General features: G+C 36.7%; 1 protein-coding gene across 1 annotated transcript in view; it reads right to left on the bottom strand.

The window, feature by feature from the left end:
- Window positions 1-20624, bottom strand: part of KHDRBS2 (KH RNA binding domain containing, signal transduction associated 2) — a 580108-nt gene that overhangs the window by 183825 nt on the left and 375659 nt on the right. Inside the window, exons 5-6 of the mRNA XM_039256034.1 lie at window positions 8965-9092; window positions 2870-3068 (exon numbers count right to left, since the gene is read on the bottom strand). Of these exons, the coding sequence (XP_039111965.1) occupies window positions 2870-3068; window positions 8965-9092 (327 nt within the window). The remainder of the gene's footprint in view (window positions 1-2869; window positions 3069-8964; window positions 9093-20624) is intronic.

Below are 20624 nucleotides of genomic sequence, written 5' to 3'. Positions count from 1 at the left end.
AACCTCCGGCTGCTGCTGTATTGTTTTAAAAGTCAGGTCCTGTCCCCCCAGCAACCCAGCTGACTTTCTGCTTCCCTCCCCAGTACTCTTCATCTCGATAAATGACACCTCGATGTAACCCACTTGTGCACCTCAAGGTTCAGTTTAACCTGCTAATGGAGCAAGGGTCCAGGCTAAGGGGCTTCACAGAAACGTCACAAAAATCTCCTTTTAGTTTCTTTTTTCACCCATTTTACATCTGTTTTATCATACAAACCTAACAGATCTTTTGCCCAGCGCTCTCAGACTCTGATCTCTCTTCTCATCCCCTCCAAGCCACCATTCTGTCAGTGGGGAATACTGCAATGAGTCACTCACCAGTCTCTGTTTCTCTTATTGGCACACCCCCACCCCATATTCTGTTTTCCATGATGTCAACAGGACCTCTTAAAACATAAATCTGATCATGTCACTCTCCTGCCCCAAACTCCAAAAGCAACATGAATTGGCCTGCCCATCCCTTGACCTCACCTCCTACCTCCACCTCACACATTCTGCTTCAGCATTAATGTTCTTTTTGCTGTCCCCCAAATATTCCAAGCAGGTTCCATTTCAGGGCATGTGTGCTTGCTGTTTCCTTTACCAAGGTCGCCCTTTATGGAGGCAGTCTCTTAGCCGGACCCTTGCTCCATTAGGCATTTGTTCAAGTCTTTACGGCAGAGAGATCTTCCCTAACAGCCCATGCTACTATAGTGCTCTCCCTCCACCTCCCTCCAGAGCACTTCTCTCTGCCTGGCATCACTTCATTCATTTATTGATATATGTTTGTTTTCTGTCTCCCCTCACTAAAATGCAAACTTTATGAAAGCAAATATTTAGTCTATTTTGTTCATAGCTACATCTCCAGGGCCTTCAGAACAGTACCTGAAGTAAGACTGAGGCTCAGTAAATGATTGAGTGAATGAATAAAAGGGACTGGATGCCTTAGAATCTAGGTAAAAAATTCAGATTGTATGGCTTTATGTATTTTCTTTTACTTACTCTAAAAACAACTCTTCTCCTACTCAGTATATAACCTTTTCCACTCATGTTTCTATAAACTTTTTATGGTTTTGTAGCTTACTCTTATTTGGCCTGCATTACAATGATTTATCCAACTATAAATTGGAATGCATGTGAAAGGCTACAGTGCATTTAAGCTGTACAAAAGTTACAATGTTTTGCCAGTCTTCTCTTTCACAGTGCCCTCCATGCCCTGTAACTTCTCTGATTAACAACACTGTTGACCATTATTACTTGAAAAGGTTTTCTCTCTTTTAATTTTTGAAATAAAGATCCAACTGCTTAAGCTTCTATTTGGAAGAGACAAATGCCATGGTAACAAAACAATGTACACAAAGATGGCAGAGATAGAAGGTTTCTGAGAGGTTTAAAAAATCCCATCACCCATTTTGTGGGTTCTTCATTCATTTAATAAGTACTTATTTCATACACATTCATACTTATTTAATACACGTTCATACTTATTTCATACTTATTTCTCAGGAAAGAGATGGCAAAATCAAGACTAAGCCCTGTGTTTCCTAATTTGTGGTCTCATTTACAAGGTAGAACATATTTTCCGTTTCTAATTTTGCGATTTTAAAATTGTCTACGATTTTCAATATTGATACCTGATATTGTATAAAATATAAGTTTTTTGCTATAAAAAGATACTTTAGATGAACACATTTCTCCTTTTCTAGTAGAAATGGATTTCTAAACCTAACTTTTCTTTCCTCTTGCAAGTATTAGTCAATGTTTTGTACTAAGCAGTAACATCATTCCTAAATACTAACATACTCTAAGCACTAATACATTCTTAGTGATACCTATCAATCATGTTCACTTCATTTTGGATTAAGTTTTACTTGGTTATTAACCAGTTCATTGAACATTTATATGTTTTCAGTGCCCCACATGCGACAGTAACTGTCCTTGAAGAGTTTCTGTTTAATTAACCATTTACAGAAGACGTTTAAGAAAACAGCATGTCATGTCTGTGGGTGGTTGGATGAAATAAGCCCCTAGACCAGGGATGAGCATGCTGGAAAGGTTAAAGGCAAAATGAATCTGTTTCATAAGATGATGATCGGCTTGTATCAATTCGCTTTAACATTCACAGTGGATTTATTATGGTTACACAAGTGAATAGGAAAATGTCCCTTTTTATAACTTTCACAATATTCTAGTCACAGGGACTGGAATACAGTGTGACCAGTGGAATATTAACAACCTGGAGGAAAGGTCAAAGTAGATATCAAATGACACAGTGCTTGGGAAGCAAGGGGAATACTTATAGGCACTGCGTGTCTTCTGTTCATTCTATATTTTCCAAATTCTTCATATCTGCCAGTCTCATATGTTTCATACGGTGAAAGAGAAAGCAAGGGTATTTAAATGAAAAACCAACCACATGGTCTTACATTATTACCAAAGTTTATAATACAATCATATTATATCTGTCAAATACTTCTGAGTGAGTTTTATGCTAGTCTTTAACATGTCCCTGAAGCAGCCTCTGAATACTCAGACATTTTACATTGTTTTCATAATGAAAACATTCCATTTTGAGATTGATCTTCTAAAGATTAGAAAACCTCAGGATAGTTTGATTCTTAAAATTCAAACTAGTTAACTGGTACTAACAATCATCGTCCCCATAAAATAAAAGCTTTTCTTAAAAAACGCTCTTGTTTAAATGCACTGATTAACTTCTGTTGCAAATGACGTTTGTTTTCTGCAGCAAACATCATTTGCTATATTCATGGTATATGGATGTCTTTGAAGATTAGCTTGTTACCCAATCAAATGAACTCTCCTTAACCATGGATTTCTCGAGGGTACTTACATATTCTTCATAAGCCTCATGAGCTGGAGGAGGGGGTGCCCTGTATCCTGGCACTGCTGGTGCTCCCCGGGCTCGTGGAGTAGGGACACCTCTTGCTACAGGAGGCACTGGAAGAGCGCCACGAGTCACAGTAGCCCCTCGAGGGGTGAGGACACCTCGTCCAGGTGGTGGGGGAGGAGGAATGGCACCCCCACGGCCCCTAGGAGGAACAGGTCATGTACAGATGAGAAACCAGCGATGAGAGAAAGAGACTAAAACAGAAAGAGTTCTCATCTTATCGCCATATGATGGAAAGAAAACCAAATTTATTTCTGTATGCATGAGTGTGTGTGTGTGTGTGTGTTGTGTGTGTGTGTGTGTGTGTGTGACTGAGACTCTTGAGGATGTAAAGCATTTGACCTCTATAGTAGAATAAATTTTGTAAATGCTAACTATGACTTACTTATAATGAAAATCATACAAAATACTTTATTATTAAAAAAACAACCAAACACAAACCAACACACTCTCATTTTATTCCAGATTTGCCAAGATCCAAGTCATAGCTTCTGCTAACATATAAGTATCCTCTGGCTTTCAAAAGTTCACCTTATGCCACTTTGCTTTTACGAAAAACCTACGTTAGCACTTGTTTTCACTAACTGAAAGAAATCAAAAAAGGCAAAAAACCAAAGTAGACTTTGGCATTTGTTTTGTAGTGAGCCATTCTAGGGCCAGTGTGCATCCGGAGCAGCGAGGATGGCTCCACCGAGCTCCTTCCCCCAGAACTATGCTCAGCATCTTAGCATCAAGCTACCAGGGCTTTGAACCGTGTGAGCATCTGTGCTTTATCTCCATTTACTTTGTGCATCCATTAGCAAGATGTATCCTAAGGTACCAGAAAAGCCTGAGAGGTTATTTTGGGGGGCCAGAGAGCACTCAAAAATTTTGCATATAAATTAATGGTAATCGCTTCTTTGCTTTATGACATTTCAGCTTATGAAATGTTTCATAGGAATGTTCTACTTTTGGAATGCAGGGGAAACCTGTATAGCTCACTGGACCATCTACGAAGCTGAGATGCTAAATGTCAATGTCTCCTCCATGTTGGAGGTTACAGACAGTGAGTGCAGTATTTCAACTTACAAAAAAAAAATCTGTGTGTGCTTTCATACCTTAATAAAATGTGGAACTCTAAGCATAGTGGTATCGTTCTGTTTATTATAGTAGCTTAAGCTTAAGGTCATTGAAATCAGAACTCATTGTCACTGATTTGTCATCACACATACAACTCTCTGAACTGGTATAGTCACTAATATAATTTATTTTCCTATGGTAACTATGGTATTAGTGAAATACATTAGGATTCTGCAATAAAAAGAATAGACTGAATGCGCTGTACTACAGTGCTTGACACAAAAGTAACTTGTATTAAAAGCCTAAGATCAAATGGTTGCAGCCAACTTTTATGGTTTTCCAAGGCCTTTGGAAAGGTTGAGTGTTTGAAGTCTTTGGGCAAAAGCGTAGTTATTTTCCTTTTAGTATGTCTGAAAGGCTGGCCTCCAGAAAGCACTGCTTTCAGCAGGAACACTAAAGCTTTGGGAAAAATGATGATCGTTGGGATGTCAACAATCACACTGGCTGCACCCACAGACGGGGGATGTAGGTTAGGCTTTCTGCTATGAATAGCTGTCAGCTGGCTCTTTCTTGCTTGCAGAAAATGAGCTTTTGTGAGTGAACAGTAAGAATGCTGGTAAAGCTTTTAAAAGTTTTAAATAGATTATAGAGCTGATGAATAGAGAAATTATCAGAGAACTTATTGTAAGTCTAATGTATAGAGAATACTCTCCTAGATTGGGGAAGGTGAAATACAAAAGACCCAGAAGGCCCAGTGCCTGCTTCAAATACAACAATAGCTGAGAATACAATATACTATATTATCATGATAATATAGAACACATCTATGAAAAATGATGTAAAGACCAATTTTAGCTTCACGGGGCCTCCATGGGTCTGTTTCCTCATAAGTAGGGTGAGCATACATCCAGGTTTGCCCAGAATAGTTCTAATATACAACTGTTGTCCTAGCTTCCTGTTCAGTTTAGCATTTTAAAGTCTCAAAAGTGTCCAGGTGTGGGTAGTAAATTAGTTTCACAAGTCCTATCTTAATGAATAATCACAAGGAAGGATCCTAACTCCCTGGGTTTAAGGTGGATTTTTTTTCTAATGGGTAAAATCAGATCTCTCAACCTGTAACAATTATTCCTGCTTTAAAATTATGTGACGCTCACATCAAATCTAATTTCTCATCCTATTCCTCTGTCAGTTGTGTCCCAGACACAGCTCCAGAAAACGTGTTTCCTGCATCTGACTCATCACCTCCATACAAGATGTTCTTTCCCTGGAATTTTAATCTCATATCTCCCCTCTCCAATTCAGCTGAAGTTTCACATCATCTATTTTAGAATACTGTCCCTGGCTGAGTCTACACTACAGTATTCTTCATTTTTCTGACTTCTCAAAAGTTTTCCATCCTTAATACTCCACCTCCTGCTCATTCCTGAACTGAAATGAAATCTAGTTATTGCTTCCTCACTTAATTGAAAATACTCTTTCTGAGATTACCAGTAACCTACCAGTTTCCAAATCTACCGGATTCATTTACAGTCCCCATTTTGCTGAACTTGTTATAGTTATCACTGTGGATTACTATTTAGAAGATGCCCTCTTTGTACCGTTGCATTATCTAGTGCTAATGATGACTATTACCTGTTTCCTTCCTAACACATGCCGTATCCTGGATTATATGCCTTATAGCAGAGGTTCCTTAATTTGTCTGCATATCAGAATTCACCTGAAGACCTTTGAAAAATTCCAAAATCCAGGCCACACCTCAGACCAATTAAATCGCAATCTCTAATGGCAGGAAGCCCTCAGTGATCCCACTGTGTAGACCAATTTGGGAACCACTGTCCTATATGTATCATCTAATTTAAAAATCTTGAACAAAGTTGTCATGTTGCCATTTCTAAGATACTTTAAAAGGTTGAGCACCACGTCACAGAAAGTAAAAGTCATCTGATCAAGGCCACACTAGCACCCCACAGATCTTAGATTAATAATAAGAATAACTATAGTCTTTGTTTAACTTGGTCCTTCACCTAATCTTATTTGATATCATTAATCTTGAACTAAGCTAGATGTCAAAGATTTATCCTTGTTGTGGGCCACTCGTTCTTCTCCAACATCTAATACGGTACTAATTCTTATAAACTCTGATCTCTAATCTAGTCCTGTATCTCTATACTCCAAGGGCTATTCATTTCTGTCTTGGAGAATGGACTTGTCTTCTTACTGGCTTCCCTGCCATAAATCAGGGTCTTTCTCACTGTCTCTTTGATTGCTCTACTTCTCTATCACTCGCAGTAATGACTGAGCAGCCTTTCTTAGAAACATATATGATTATTCCTTTCTTCAAGAAACCCCATTAGTTCTCTGTATTAATTCTCATTGTAATGAACAAAAGCCTTCAAAATCTGCCTCTAATGTCTTATTTTCCAGTTTGCTCTCAATATACAGTGATGAGGTGCACCAGAGATGTCAAATATCTTAACTTTTCAATTATGTATGATGAATTATTACATAGACACAATACTTTGTTCTCTGGTATGCATAATGATTGGAAGATTAGGTGTTTTTCATAGATTATTTACTGAAATGTAAATTGTTTTGATTAAATACATTTTTAACAAATTAGTATAGAAGTTTTCAAAAAGCCCAGGCACCATTCTTTTTGAATATAAATATAACTGAATAACTTGATAAAGTCATAATTTCATAAGTATGTACAAATTAGCATCCATTAACTCATGTTTTCTAGAACTTTCTAATCAATATGATTTTTTGTTTTGTGAAACTGTTTCCTTATTCTTTTTTAATTGTAGATACATTACATCATGTGGTTTGAAATAGAAGACAACAAAGTTCTGGTCCATTTACTTTCATTAATGTTAATATATTAATGATATCAGTAAAGCACTGAAGTGAGGTTTACATTTCAACATTAATTTTATCTTCTTTTTACATAATACATATATAGTATCAGATTTGTATGATAGGTGGGATATTAAAAAGGAAAAACGTTCAAGGAAACTTTTATTCTAACGTAACATAAAAATCTGGACCAATTCCAGGGCGCCTGGATGGCTCATTCGGTTGGGCGTCTGACTTCAGTTCAGGTCATGATCTCATGGTTCATGGATTCGAGCCCCGCGTCGGGCTCTGTGCTGACAGCTGGCTCAGAGCCTGGAGCCTACTTCCGATTCTCTCTCTCTCTCTCTCTCTCTCTCTGACCCTCCCCTGCTCACATTGTCTCTTTCTCTCTCAACAAAAGAAAAAAAAATCTGGACCAATGCCTTATGATTTATCATAAAAGGGATTAATATGTTTGAATAAAACTTTACTAAAATTGAAATCTTATAGGATCCACTCAAATATGCAAATATAATATTACATTAAGGAAGATCAATAACAAAACAAAATCTATTAATACAATGATTTTATAATCTCAAAAGCAGGTTAATTGTTTTAAAGATGCTCCCAATTTCAAAGAATATAGAATAGAAAAACTTGTCCCCTCTGTAAACTTTCTAAATATTTACTGGGTTATGCCATGTGAAACTACAAGATTTAGCATTTTGGAAATCATAAAAGGGACAGTCAGATTACTTAAAGCATATGATTTAATCAATTTAGGATTATCTGCAATGATGTCATTTCATAACCCATCATGGTGAGGTTAGAAATGAACAAGGCTTTATGAAAGACTGATTACATAAAAGTATGTCCACAAAAAAGTTATGTCACATTAATTTTTAGCATTAAAAATGTTCTTTATTAGCATCAGAGAACTCTTATTTTTCGTTTTTAGAGATAAAAATGTAATAAGCTCTCACAGATTTTCAGAAGTTTTTCCTTTAGTCAAATGTAATTTTCAGAATTGCCAGATTTCACCTTTAAATAGTTTCTACCTTGATATAATTTTTTGGAAATTTATTGTTTTTAATTTCTTTTCCCTGATTCACTGTAAATGGGAGATATTTATGACTTAAATGTTAAAACAGTGATTTTTTTGACACTGATGGTGAACAATATTTGGGACATAATTTACTAAATAAATTGAATCAGCAAAGTATCCTAAAATCTCAGAAGATGATGTCTATGCAATGTAGGAAATAATATTCTAGATCTATGTCCTTTAGAGATTTGAAGGCCAGCTATAATCAGGTAAAGAAAATGACTGAATTACACAGTCTGTGTGAAGGTTATGTATGTATTTTGCTTCACCTCTTGGCAAACCAATGCTTTATGTTCAAAGCTTGACTAATTCAAAATCGTACAAAACAAATTCTGATGCAGAAAGATGCCAAATTTTTGGAAAGTGAATATCAAGTAAAATCCTCTCTGTTGACCAATGACATTGCAAAGTCAAAGGTAACTGAAGTTTAAATACTCTTACCATGAGCCATATAAAAAGGTGTGCTCTGGCTTTCTGGACTGGTGGTTTATACATTATCTACCTGTTTATCTAAATGTCTATTTATATAATCATCACCTATGTCTCTACCTATCCAGAAAGACTATCAATTCAAGGGCCACTTAAGGCACAGACCAATGTTTAGCTTTCTCTTTCTGCAAGGTCATTCTGGTTCAAAAAGGCAAATGATTGTATGATCTGCATGCCCTTATCCTGAGGACAGAACCACACACACACAAAGACTCAGGTTTGCACTTGTGATTTACTTAAGATACCTGGCAAAAGTTCCTCCTGTGAATTCTAGAGTCAGACTTGTATAACCTTGGGCAGATTCTTAACACCTTCGGTACCTCAGTTTCTCACCTGTGAATAATACTTAACCCCGTAGGGAAGATTTGATGAGTTAATTTATGAAAGCTCCTATGCGTTACATATGCATTCATTGTCATTGTTTTCCTTGGCGGTGGTTGTTGTTGTTGATGTCGTTTATTCCTAGCTATGATTATGGCACATAGCAGATGAGCAAAGGCTTGCCATCCTTGGTTGCTGTTAATTTTTTTTCAAGTAAGAGCTAATGTACCTTGAAGGAGTTGTGGGGGCTATTCTGATCCCTCTGCCTCTAATACCTCTGCCACGACCAGAGTCCTCTGAGCCATTTAAGTAAGATAATTCACGTAGTTGTTCCTGACGAATTTCATCATTGTAGTCCTAGGGAAACAAAAACAAAAAACATGACCTGATCAGTTAACATGCGGCATGGGGTTCGTACAGCTGAACAAACACAGTATGAAAGGACATTTTTCATCTATTTTCTGGAGCTTTGTCTATGAAACTCTAAAGTGATGTAAAAGTGTATATATTTTCAATTCTTATTTTTGTAAAGAGAAATTGGAAGTTGCTACTTTTATCAAGGAAATACTCAGCAGGAAATCAGATGAAATGTGCTGGGATATCACTTGTTGTGTTAACCAGAAAAGGAAAAACAGTAATATAGAATGAAATCTTGGAATGTACCAAAGTTATGATTAACATAAAGATTACTGAAAAGCAATTCTACCAGAGTGATATGTGTAAATTGCGAATGACTGCATGACACTCAAATAGCTCCTGATGCAAAAACCAAAAAGGAGCAATCTGAAGGCCCGAAGTAGCCACTGTGATAAAATCATAAAGAAGTACAAATAATAAGCACAGTTTCAGACAACTGAGAAGCTGTGCAATCCAACAAGCTTGATGGACAATATTTAAAAATAAGGAATTTTCTGTGTTCTAGCATTGGGCTGGTGGAAAGATAGCCATAGCAAAAGGCATATTTCAGTGATAACCAGAAATTTAGTCAAAGTCAAAGGGACTATATCTTTTGTCAACATGGAAATTTATCAATCATTTCAATGGGACCAAAGAATGGATCTGAGGCACTAAAGATGAATACTCTTTAAAGACAAATGTCAGTCTTACCTGTTTCTCTTTTTATTTACACACACACACACACACACACACACATACACACATACACACACACCAGCTTGAATAGTACAAAACTGAATAATTGGTTGTTTTTACCAAATGGCGAACCTGATTAAATGCTTTTTTAGTAAACATATGTTTAAGTGAAATCAATCTTGTGGATTTTCTAGTGCTGGAGAGGTGACTAGAAGTGGACATTATAAGTATTTGTAAATGACAGGTGGACAGCAATTATATTTGAAGCCTAGTTGTGGGCCCCCAAAATAAGTGTGTCGTCTCACCAAATGCTTCCGGTTTAGCTCTGCATATATGTACTAACAGTAATATTACATGAAAGCTACTCACCCACACACTTCTGTTTAGAAGAAGGTAGGGATGCATTCAACCTATAAAGATTTCTAATGTACAGCTTTATCTCATGCTCCAAAATGTGCCTTGATTACAAGAAAAGTACTAGTCACTCCAAGGCCTCAATTTTCTGATTTTTAACATGCTGTTTTCACATTCATCCTCTTTAGCACCTCATAATGGGCTGAAAACAGCTGGCTGACAGAAGAGCTATATAGTAGAAAATTACAGTTTCTATCAAGTCACATATATTCAATTTATACTTCTTAATTTTCACATTCAAGTAACCACCGAATGGAAGAATATACATGTCCATTATTTTATTAGGACTAGGGAGTGTGATGATTGGCCACTTCTTAGTGAACTGACCAGCCTCCACTAAAATGAAAACTTAATTCCATAATTTTCCCACGTAATATTCCCAATTTGCAAGGGAACCTCTGTAATTTCTTATCTGAGGAAAACCCATGAACTCTCAGGGTCCTTATGAATCATAAAAAGAAATAGATTTTCATTGTTGGCAAAATTGAATTTAAAAACTAAGACATTAGAGATGAATTCAATATATGTAAAAATTTACTTTTATACCAGAATCAGAAAATGTAATAAAAATGTGGATGTGGTCTCATCCATTGTGTAATCTTAAAGAAGAGGAAGAAGAGGCTGAGAAGAAAATAGGGAAGAGAGAAGGAGGAACATATGAATCAGATAGGAGGAAAGAATCATTCCCAATTTGATTTGATCAGGCCTCTCTGAATCCATACCTTGGATAGAGTCCCACCACACTGACTCTGGAATTATCTATGTGATTTGCCTTAGTTAATTGGACAAGAAATGTGACCAAAGCAAAGACTTCAAAAGTGCTTCCATCCTGGAGCTTGTCCTTTCTTGTCACTGGAGACTTATGCTACCGGGTGAAGAAGCCAGGCTGAGTTTCTGCATAATGAGAGACCATGTGGAGAGAGGTTCCACGCACTGCTTCATTCCCACCATCCATCTGTGATCCCAAACATAAGAGTGAGGCCATCCTAGGCCATCCAATGAGTCAAGTTGATGAAGACCAGAAAAAATCACCTACTTAACCCCAAAACTGGTAGAAACAAATAATAAAGTGGTGCTTTAAGCCAGCATCGTGGTGATTTGTTTTGTGCAAATAGAGAGGGGACTGCTCAGCAGGGAACACTAGAGACCAAAGTCAGAGAGGCATACTTCAGCAGTATTTCCCTGCCCTGTCCAAAGAAGGGTGCTTAGACCCAGATGTGATCTGTATGTTTCTTGGGATAGGGATAGATAGTCCTGGTATGGAGGTAAATGTAACTGATGTTATACTCTGGTGTCATTAAAGTTTGAATGGTCCACTTAAAACACTTTATTCAGAGTCTACACTCACCAATCCAACTGCAGATTGGAATTCAGTTCCTAGACAGAAATCTGCTAGCATGGAGAGAATCTGTTTATCTCATTAACAGGAATATTTGACACTGCAGTTTAATGCTTAGTGTAAGTAAAACAACAATTGTTGATATATAATGATATACAATCAAGTTTTCCATGAGATTAGCTAGATATTCTGTTTGAAGAAATGGATCATCTCCCAGGGTTGTGGTGGTCAAGAGAATACAAACCTCCAACCACAGATGTATTTCACTAAGAATTCCAGTTGCTCTGTTCTGAGACCTCTTGGCCTCAAGGCCATGCTCTCCAAGAGCAACTCTTAGTCAATGACTAAATGTGGTCAAGATGCTAAAATAGGCCCATTCCTCGAGGTCACAAGACGTCTGGGCCTGTGCCTCAAGGATTCCCTGACAGCCTTGCCGAACGTGTTTGTAATGCAGGCTCCCTCCTTTTTTTTTTTTTTTTTTTTTTTTTTGGTTGAAGAGCATTTTCTCTAACAAAATCCTTACATGTGTAATCCCAATTTGGCATCTGCTTCTTGGAGGACACAAACCAACATACAGAGTGTTAACAAAACCACGTTGCTAAGATTACAAAGGTGAGAAGAGCTTTGGTAAATGCGTTAGTGTTAATACTGGTGGAACCTCTTCTGCTCACCAAACCTTCTGCTCTGATTAAATTGGAGTGCTTGCCATTCTCTTACTTAAAAATGGTCATATACAGATTAAATGTGCACCATAAAGCTGATTATTGACTATCAAAAGGGTGGTGATTGATATTTTTTTAAGAAAATGAATTGTATGTTTCTCAATTTTTTTAACACTTCATTTAATACGACAACATGAAAGAGTCATGAACATATTTTGGGCTGGAGATCAGAACAACTTTGTTGGTGCAGATAAATTGCAGCAACAATGAAAAGCTGTGTGTGCAAGTGTGGGGTGGGGTAAAAGAGAGAGAATATGGGCATTCACAAAAAAGGTTAGTAGAAGTCCTCAACTGGGAAGTATACGATATGTTTGAGGAAGGCAGGGACAAAAGACATTTAAAGTGAGAGATGGCTAGAAGTAGAATATTAACCAGATAAAAGAAGGAATGAGAGAAAACGTGTAGTGGTGGAGCGTTTATATTCTCCAGGGGGTTCCGGAACTTGCCTGTGCTGATGTTGCCTGTGTAGCCTGAGTTGGTCTTAATTAGCTTAAGTTTAAAATGCCAAAATGACATTAAGGGTTATCTTAGAAATTCAGATCTGGGTTGGGAAAGTAAATATGAATATCTTCTGCACATATTTATAACAGAAACACAAAGACTGTATAAGAGATAAGTAAAATAATGTAGTGACTAGAGTTTTCTAAACTACCTTTAATGCAAATTTGTATCCTTGAAGTTGTCATTTATTAACTGCAGTGTTTGGCTCATTAAATGTTAAATGACCAGGTCTTTTAATAAGTTCAGGTTTGTCTAATTAGACAACTAAAATATACACACTACTCTATTTATACTAATGAAGCATCTACACTTTTCAAACAAATATGGAAAAGAACTTTTTTAATGCCTGCATGTAGGAGTAGTTGATACTAATAATTTCCTAGACTGAATATATTCTGTGTATTGTTTTAAATATAAATATAATTTTCTAAACCCTAAATATTTATTTTGATATTAAAGTGCTTACTTCCAGCCTTCATTGAGCACAGATCTATTTTTGAATTAATCTTTCATAACTAGAACCTGAGTCTACCTGACGCTAGTATATCCAGCTGGACATTTAATTGTGGTGTGTGCTGCTGATACGTTACTTATATAAAATCTTAATGATGCAAGTAAGCAAAACCTTCCAAGTTTACCTTGTAAATGTTACCTTATCAAAAAGATATCACTGGATAGTTCACCTGAGTGGTACTGAGGTCTAAGCTTCTGGAATCATAAAATATTTCTACATTTGAACGGATGGTTATAGTTTTATGGCATTTATAATTTTATGCCCAATTTACTAACACACATATTCATTGAAATACAAAAATATGTTTATAAGTGATAATTATAAAAATTTGCATTTTATATTATTTCATTTATTATTTTAATATTAAAAGACTCTTAAGAGATAAAGACATGGAAACAGAAAAATAATTACTTAAGCATGTAAGAAAGTTCATAAGGAACAAAGAAAGGTATAATTATGACAATTCAGGATGAACAAAAGTGGAAAAATGAATTCCAGTCACTTAAAATAAATAATAATATAATTACTTAGATAGAATAATATAAAATGTTATTTATCATAAATGGCAACATAATAAAATAATAAGTATGAAAATTAAATCTTATATATTTAACCTGTATGCAAAAGCAGAATATTTCAAAATTTTTGAAATAAAGCTTACCCTCATATTATAATAATGTTCTTGTCTAGAAGAAATGAAAAGTTTTGCTTATAGGTAAACCTTAATATTATTTTAGGTAAGGTTCAACTGATGAATGGTTAAAGAAGATGTGGTTTATATATACAATGGGATGCTACTTGGCAATGAGAAAGAATGAAATCATGCCATTTGCAGCAACATGGATGGAACTGGAAGCTACTATGCTTAGTGAAAAAAGTCAGTCAGAGAAGGACAGATATCATATGTTTTCACTCGTATGTGGATCTTGAGAAACTTAACAGAAGACCATGGGAGAAGAGAAGGGGGAAAAATAGTTACAGACAGGGAGGGAGGCAAACCACAAGAGACTTGAATACAGAGAACAAACTGAGAGTGGATGGGGAGGTCGGGGAGAGGGGAAAATGGATGATGGGCCTTGTGGAGGGCACTTGTTGGGATTAGCACTGGGTGTTGTATATAAGCCAGTCTGACAATAAATTATATTGGTAAAAATAAAAAGAGTCCAGTCCTGAGATTTCAAACTTCAAATAATAAAGAATGCTTTACTACTTTGGCTACACCAGCAGTAAATAAATCGTACACACTCTAAAAACACCTTTTACCTTGAAGACACACTGTAAGTTGCTTTAAAAATGCTGATTGGTTTGATCTGGAGTTTTGGTTTTAGACAGAAGGGGTAACAGTGAACTTTTGAATGAATTTATCAAGGCTTAAATAACACATGCATATCATATAAAAGCATTTTTAGAATTGATTGAAATTTTAATTTTATTTTTCTTACAATGCCCAAAAATTTCACTTGTTTGCTACTAAAATCAGTTCATAAAAGGTGTTCTCTTGAAATAACTGAAATAATAACAAAGATACGCACAATACGTGTTCTGTATTCCTTCTGCTCAGGGTGAGGCAAATTAGCCCTATGAAACAATTTTCATGAAATTCATGAGTGCTCCTTTTTGCATCCCCGACAAGGCCCTCCCACTGTGACGGCATATGGTGTAAACAGTATACACAAAAGCTCAAAGCAGACAGATGTTTGGATGTTCCTAGAAAGGACTCATGCTCATAGTCTGCATATTTAATGTATATGCATAATTTCCCAGTTACATACACTCATGTCCATCTGTTATGATGGCATTTTGCCCACATACAAATTGGGAAGATTATTTCACTTGTGTATAGATGCCAGGTGACGACAGGTGTAGATAGGCTACCTAGGGGCACAGTGAGGGACCATTTTCCTGCCAAATTCCCTCCTCTGAGACTCTGATGGGCATTGGTGCTGCACATTTAAAACTGTGATTATAACCACTGGTAACATGTGAATGTATATTTGGCTCTACCAATGCCAAGACTGTCAGACGACATCAGGGGAGAATGAAATGCAGACTGTAACCCGTCTGGGCCGTGACAAAGAGATGTGGGATTTCCTAGGCCCCTATGAACCATTAGGTTAGGGCACTTTCACTAGAGTAATAAACAAGGAAGTGCAGGAGGTAATGGGTCCTGTGCCAATATCAAGTCTGTAGCTGGATTGGAATGGGTAGGAAGCTCTTTCAGAAAACAACTAGTACTGTGCTGGATATTATTTAGCAAAACATCTTAGGCTATTAGATAACATCTTTTAGCCAACACAGGATGAGTTTTAATCGGCCCAGGCATGGGACCTGAAAACCTCATTAACAAAATGTTGTCAAAGAACAGTCAATTAAGATTTATTAAGAATCTGTTTGGTGCATGACTCTGCATAAGGTCTATATAAAGGCTTTATAAAGTGTATTCACCAAAGGACATTTAATATCACAAAGTAAAAATGTGCATTTTGTATCCTGAACCACTATTGATGGCAATTTCTGTTATTCAAGAATGTTTACTTTTTCCCCATTATACAGTCATTTTGCACACTATATAAAAATCATCAAAGAATCAGATAATAGTTGTACAGATTTTAGGTAGATACTTTCCAGGATTATTGGCTTATTTTCTGTCCTGTTTAATTTTAACTTAGCAAACATCAGCCACTGATATATGAGGTCTAGGTGATAAGACCCTTTGAATGAACACCAGAGGATTCATGTATTTGAGTGTATTTGACTTACATATTTGGTGTTATTACTTCACCCATCCCGGCATATAAAAATTAGCCGCTACTTCAGGTTGGATTTAGGGTCATAGGTAAATATTTAGATAACAGTAAATGAGAGATTTGAGTTGTTATTCTAAAACTACCAAGTTCCATTTGTTTAAATAGAGCCAAAATGACATATTTTTTCAGCAAATTTCCTTGGCAACTTTACTCCATACATGATTCAGGAGTTCTCTCTGAATTTTAGTTGAAATAGGCATTGATTTAATACTTTGGTATATAATATCAACCTTAACTTATGCATACAAAATAACCTGAACTCCTGGCTAACACAGAATTGATCGTACTTATTGGTACATTGATCAAATGGGTCCAAATTCTTCTTAACAATGAATCAGCATGATAAGTATATATTTAGAAAAGAGAACAAATTCGGTGCATGAAAAACGTTGATAGGATATGGCACATGTGGGTGATTTTTATTAATAACCTTAATAATTCTGGGTTTTCCTTGGACATAGAAAATTTATATATTCAAGGTAGGAATGCACCTAACCTACCAAATTTTTTAAAGTGCGAAAGGAATTTTGCTAAATAAATCACTATTTTATTTACTTAATGTATTTTTGAGTAGCATAAGTGTTAGACATTGGTGTAGGTATTGGAGACACAGTAGAGGAAAGTCCCTGAACCAGTAGAACTTAAGTGAATACAGAAAACTAGATTCCTACACTTGTTCATGAAATGTTCTTCTTAGGCAAGGACAGATGCTTTCTTAATATGCTCTGGATCTTAGTATGTTCAATTAAATTTCCTTTTTGTTGACTTGAAAAATGATTTATTCCCAATATTATAATGATGTTTTTAGTGGCTACTACCTTTTTACTTTGTTTTATTAAAAAATGTTGAACTCTACATTTCTGTTTTAGAAAAAAGAAAGTGTTAACTGAGAAGAGCTGTCTGGGTGGCTCATGAGAAAATCTCTCCTAGAAGTTGTTTTTTCCCAAAGGAAAATACTGTGATGATTCCTTCTGAGCATTTTAATCAGAAAAACAACCTATTCAGTCATGGCAACTTTTTTGAAGTTCTTGGAAAAGGGTATAAAATATGCTGCACATGCCTTTTTGTTTAAACTTATCATTTTATTTGGCTTGCAATTACCAGTTCCTTCCAAATTTAATCTTTAAAAAAAAAAACAGCTTTGCATAGCATTCTTCCTGAACATTTAATCACATTACAGTAGAATAGCCCTTAAGATAATTAAAGTGCTACTTTTTTGAATGTTGAATTAGAAGAGAGCAGAATCATTTAGCAGCTGGGAAAAAACGAATGCAGGACAGAAGCTGAACAGAGCCAAGCAGGAGCGTATCCAGCTAGGGTGAAGGATGCTAAGTAAAGAGTTCAGCTAGTGAAATGTCAAGAAAGGAAAGCAACAAACACTTAGCTCCATGGTCAGTAAGTGAAGAAATGAACTTGTGATATTTGAGTGTAATACAAGGAAGAAGTATTTGAAGACACATCAAAATATGATGTGAAAGGTCCCATGTAGCCTCATGAAAGAAATTAGAATTGCAAAGTGAAAAGAACACTGATTCAGGGTTAGAAGGGTTGGGTGTACATCCTTCCTTTCTTTGCTTCCATTAGTTCTGCCTCAATAGGAACCATCTGTTGAACTGTTCAGCTGGATTTCTCTTCCTCAATTTACCAAAGTCCTTTAATGGACTGTAAATCGTATTTATCTGCAGGTAGGTTTGTTCAGCCTGTGAATGGGTCTTGAGTTGGAGAGTCTTCGTCAGGTGAGGAACACTTGGGTTCTTTGCTGTCATGGGCCCATGCAGAGCAGCTGACATGCTGCACTTCTCTGAATGAGGACAGCACAGCTCTCTGTCCTTAGGCTTCTAAGATTTCCTAGTGCCCCAGGCCATGTGTATAGCTCTCCTTAAAAGCACTAGAGTCAACTGAATCAGGAAACCCCCTTTCCTTCCTCCACACAATGAACATACATGGTAGGCTGTTAGAATCAATATTTCTGTAGAAAAGGTTCACTGCAGGAAGCCACCAGATCCCCTCAAACATGGGACTGATGATCTGTTTTTAGGGCTCCTTTCAGGCCTTCGGGTCTCTTCCCTCTTTAACCCTGCATCTCAAAGAGTAAAGGTAATGGATATGATAGTATTAGGTACTTCAAGACCATTCAGTTTCCCTATCAAGATATTTGCTTTCATCAAAGCAAGGGAGAAATAGTATTGAGAATCAGCACTCAGGTCACAAACTTTTTCCTAATCCCTTTCCCACTCACTTTTAAGATTTAAGATTTATTCTGTAAACTTTGATTGAAAGAAGATAACCGTTTAGTTGTTCTATAAAGAATATGCTCTAGGATTCATCAACATTAGTTCTATATTCTGTGATGAAGGTTATACTTTGATGTGTTTTTATCCCAATGGAAGAAACTATATGCTCTCAAGAGGTGGAGACCAGTCAAGGGAACTTCAGTTTTCCTTCATTTCCTGTGAAATGCACATCAAGCAACATCTGGATACTATCTACAGTGTTCCTGTCCCTGAAGGTAGGATTCTTATTTTGTTCTAAAGATCTAGAATACTACAAGTGTCAGCTTATATCATTTAGAGGTTGGGGTAGAAAGAATTTCTATTGAAATTGTACAAACATAACAAGGCCAGGAGTCAGGAAGGGAGCATCTGGGAGTACTGCTTTCCTCCGTGTAAACTATATAGCAAATATGCTTATTTGTTTATATATTTGTTCTAGGTGCTCTAAAAACAATAAATAAAATGGCCTTCATTGAACTTACACTCTAAAGCAGGGAAACAGACCACCAAAAAGAAAACAAAGGAATAAGTGAGCTCATTTCAAACAATAACATGCTCTGAAAAAAGGAACAGGAAAACATGACTGAGGGACTGTTCGGAAAAGTTGGTTTAGATGGGAAGTCAGTCATAGCCTTTCTGAAGAGGTAATATGCAAACTGCAACCTGAGCGGAGAGAAACTTAACATGCTTGGGTCTGGATCACTAGTCTCCCCGGTAGCTGGAGTGCAAAGGCAATGAGCCAGGAAGAAGCTGAGCCTCCTAAGGAACAGAGAGAATGCTAGTGCACGTATATCAAGAATTCAGTAAGCATGGGAGAGAGTGGTCTTAGGTCAGGTAAGTAGGCAGAGGTAGATCATGCTGGCTTTTTTTGGTTTCATTCTAGGTATATTAGATGTCCTACGTGGTATTTAACTGGACAGTGAAATAACCAGTTTAATGTCTTATAGGAACATGCAGGGTGCTATTAGGAAAATGGGTTAAAATGGAGCTAGAGTAGAAACAGAGAGAAAGGTGAAGACAGCATTGTAGCGGTTCGTGTGCTCACTACTGCAGTCTCTTTAGCTGCTACCACAGAGAGTGGTGGGGAGGAAGATCCACTGCTTACCTCTGGACATATTTGGAGGGAAAACTGGCAGAATTTGCTGACACTGCTGATAGATTAGATATGGGGAGTTACAAAGAAAATGAACTCAAATGTGACTCCTAGGATTTTGGTTAGTGCAACTGATTTAATCATGGTATCACTGCTGAGATAGGAAAGATGTGAGTTTCCTTCGTTTCTATTTTTAAAAAAGGAGGGTAAACATATTTGTAAACAAGGAGGCTTTTTAAATTGGCATTTTTAAGGTGTGATATGATTCTCTCCTATATAAGCTTGTCTTCTGCGTAGACATACAGGTCTTTAAGACTCCTGTTTACAGCAGCAGCAGCAGCAGCAACAACAACAACAAAATGGAGACAAAAGACACAATCCATTAATCATAAGAAGGAAAATCGCTTCTTGGCCTTTTGGCTAAAATCAAATGTAGAATCATAAGAAGGAAAATAAATGCCCTTACATGAAGGCATTTTAGTGATCAAAAAGGAGAGAAGAGATGGACATTTGTTAGAAGTAAAAAAGAACAATCCAGGAAGATTTGAATGTTAAAGTCATGAAGTCATGACAAAAAAGTGACAGGGTAGAAGTCAATAATTCGATTTTCCTAAAGCATCATGTCTGAGGTGGACAGTAGAAGGGTGTATAGAGAGAAGGTTGGGAGATTGGAGGTTTGTGTTCTCAAGATGAGTACTGACAGAATGGTACCACCATGGACAGGTTTTAGAAGGATCACTCAGGGATGTGGATGATGGACTGGAGTTGCAGGGACGTCATTCGCTTCTTTTGCATTCACTTCAATTGCTACAGAAGACTTTTAGAGCAGTCCAGACATGAGACGATGAAGACTGGATTGAGGGCAGAACTCAAGTTTTGCTCTTAAACTAGATTTGGGCCTTTGAACGAGTCATTTCTGGCTCTATTTCTATAGCTGGAAAATGAAAAGGTGGTCATAATAATCCAACTGAATAATCCCCAAGGTGTCTCCATAAGATTTTCTCATGAAAAAGGCTGCTATGGAAATCCAAAGGAGGATAGGCTACTGAATTTGTACTTTCCTACTGTAGCAGTGAAATACAAATGATGAGGGTGCTATGTGCATGTAGAAATGTGGCGGTATACTTATCTATT

This window comes from Hyaena hyaena, unplaced genomic scaffold (assembly GCF_003009895.1).
Source record: "Hyaena hyaena isolate Hyena2069 unplaced genomic scaffold, ASM300989v1 scaffold_554, whole genome shotgun sequence".
NCBI lineage: Eukaryota > Metazoa > Chordata > Mammalia > Carnivora > Hyaenidae > Hyaena > Hyaena hyaena.
Note: the sequence above shows the minus strand (reverse complement) of the source record. Positions and strands in the feature narration are given on the sequence as shown.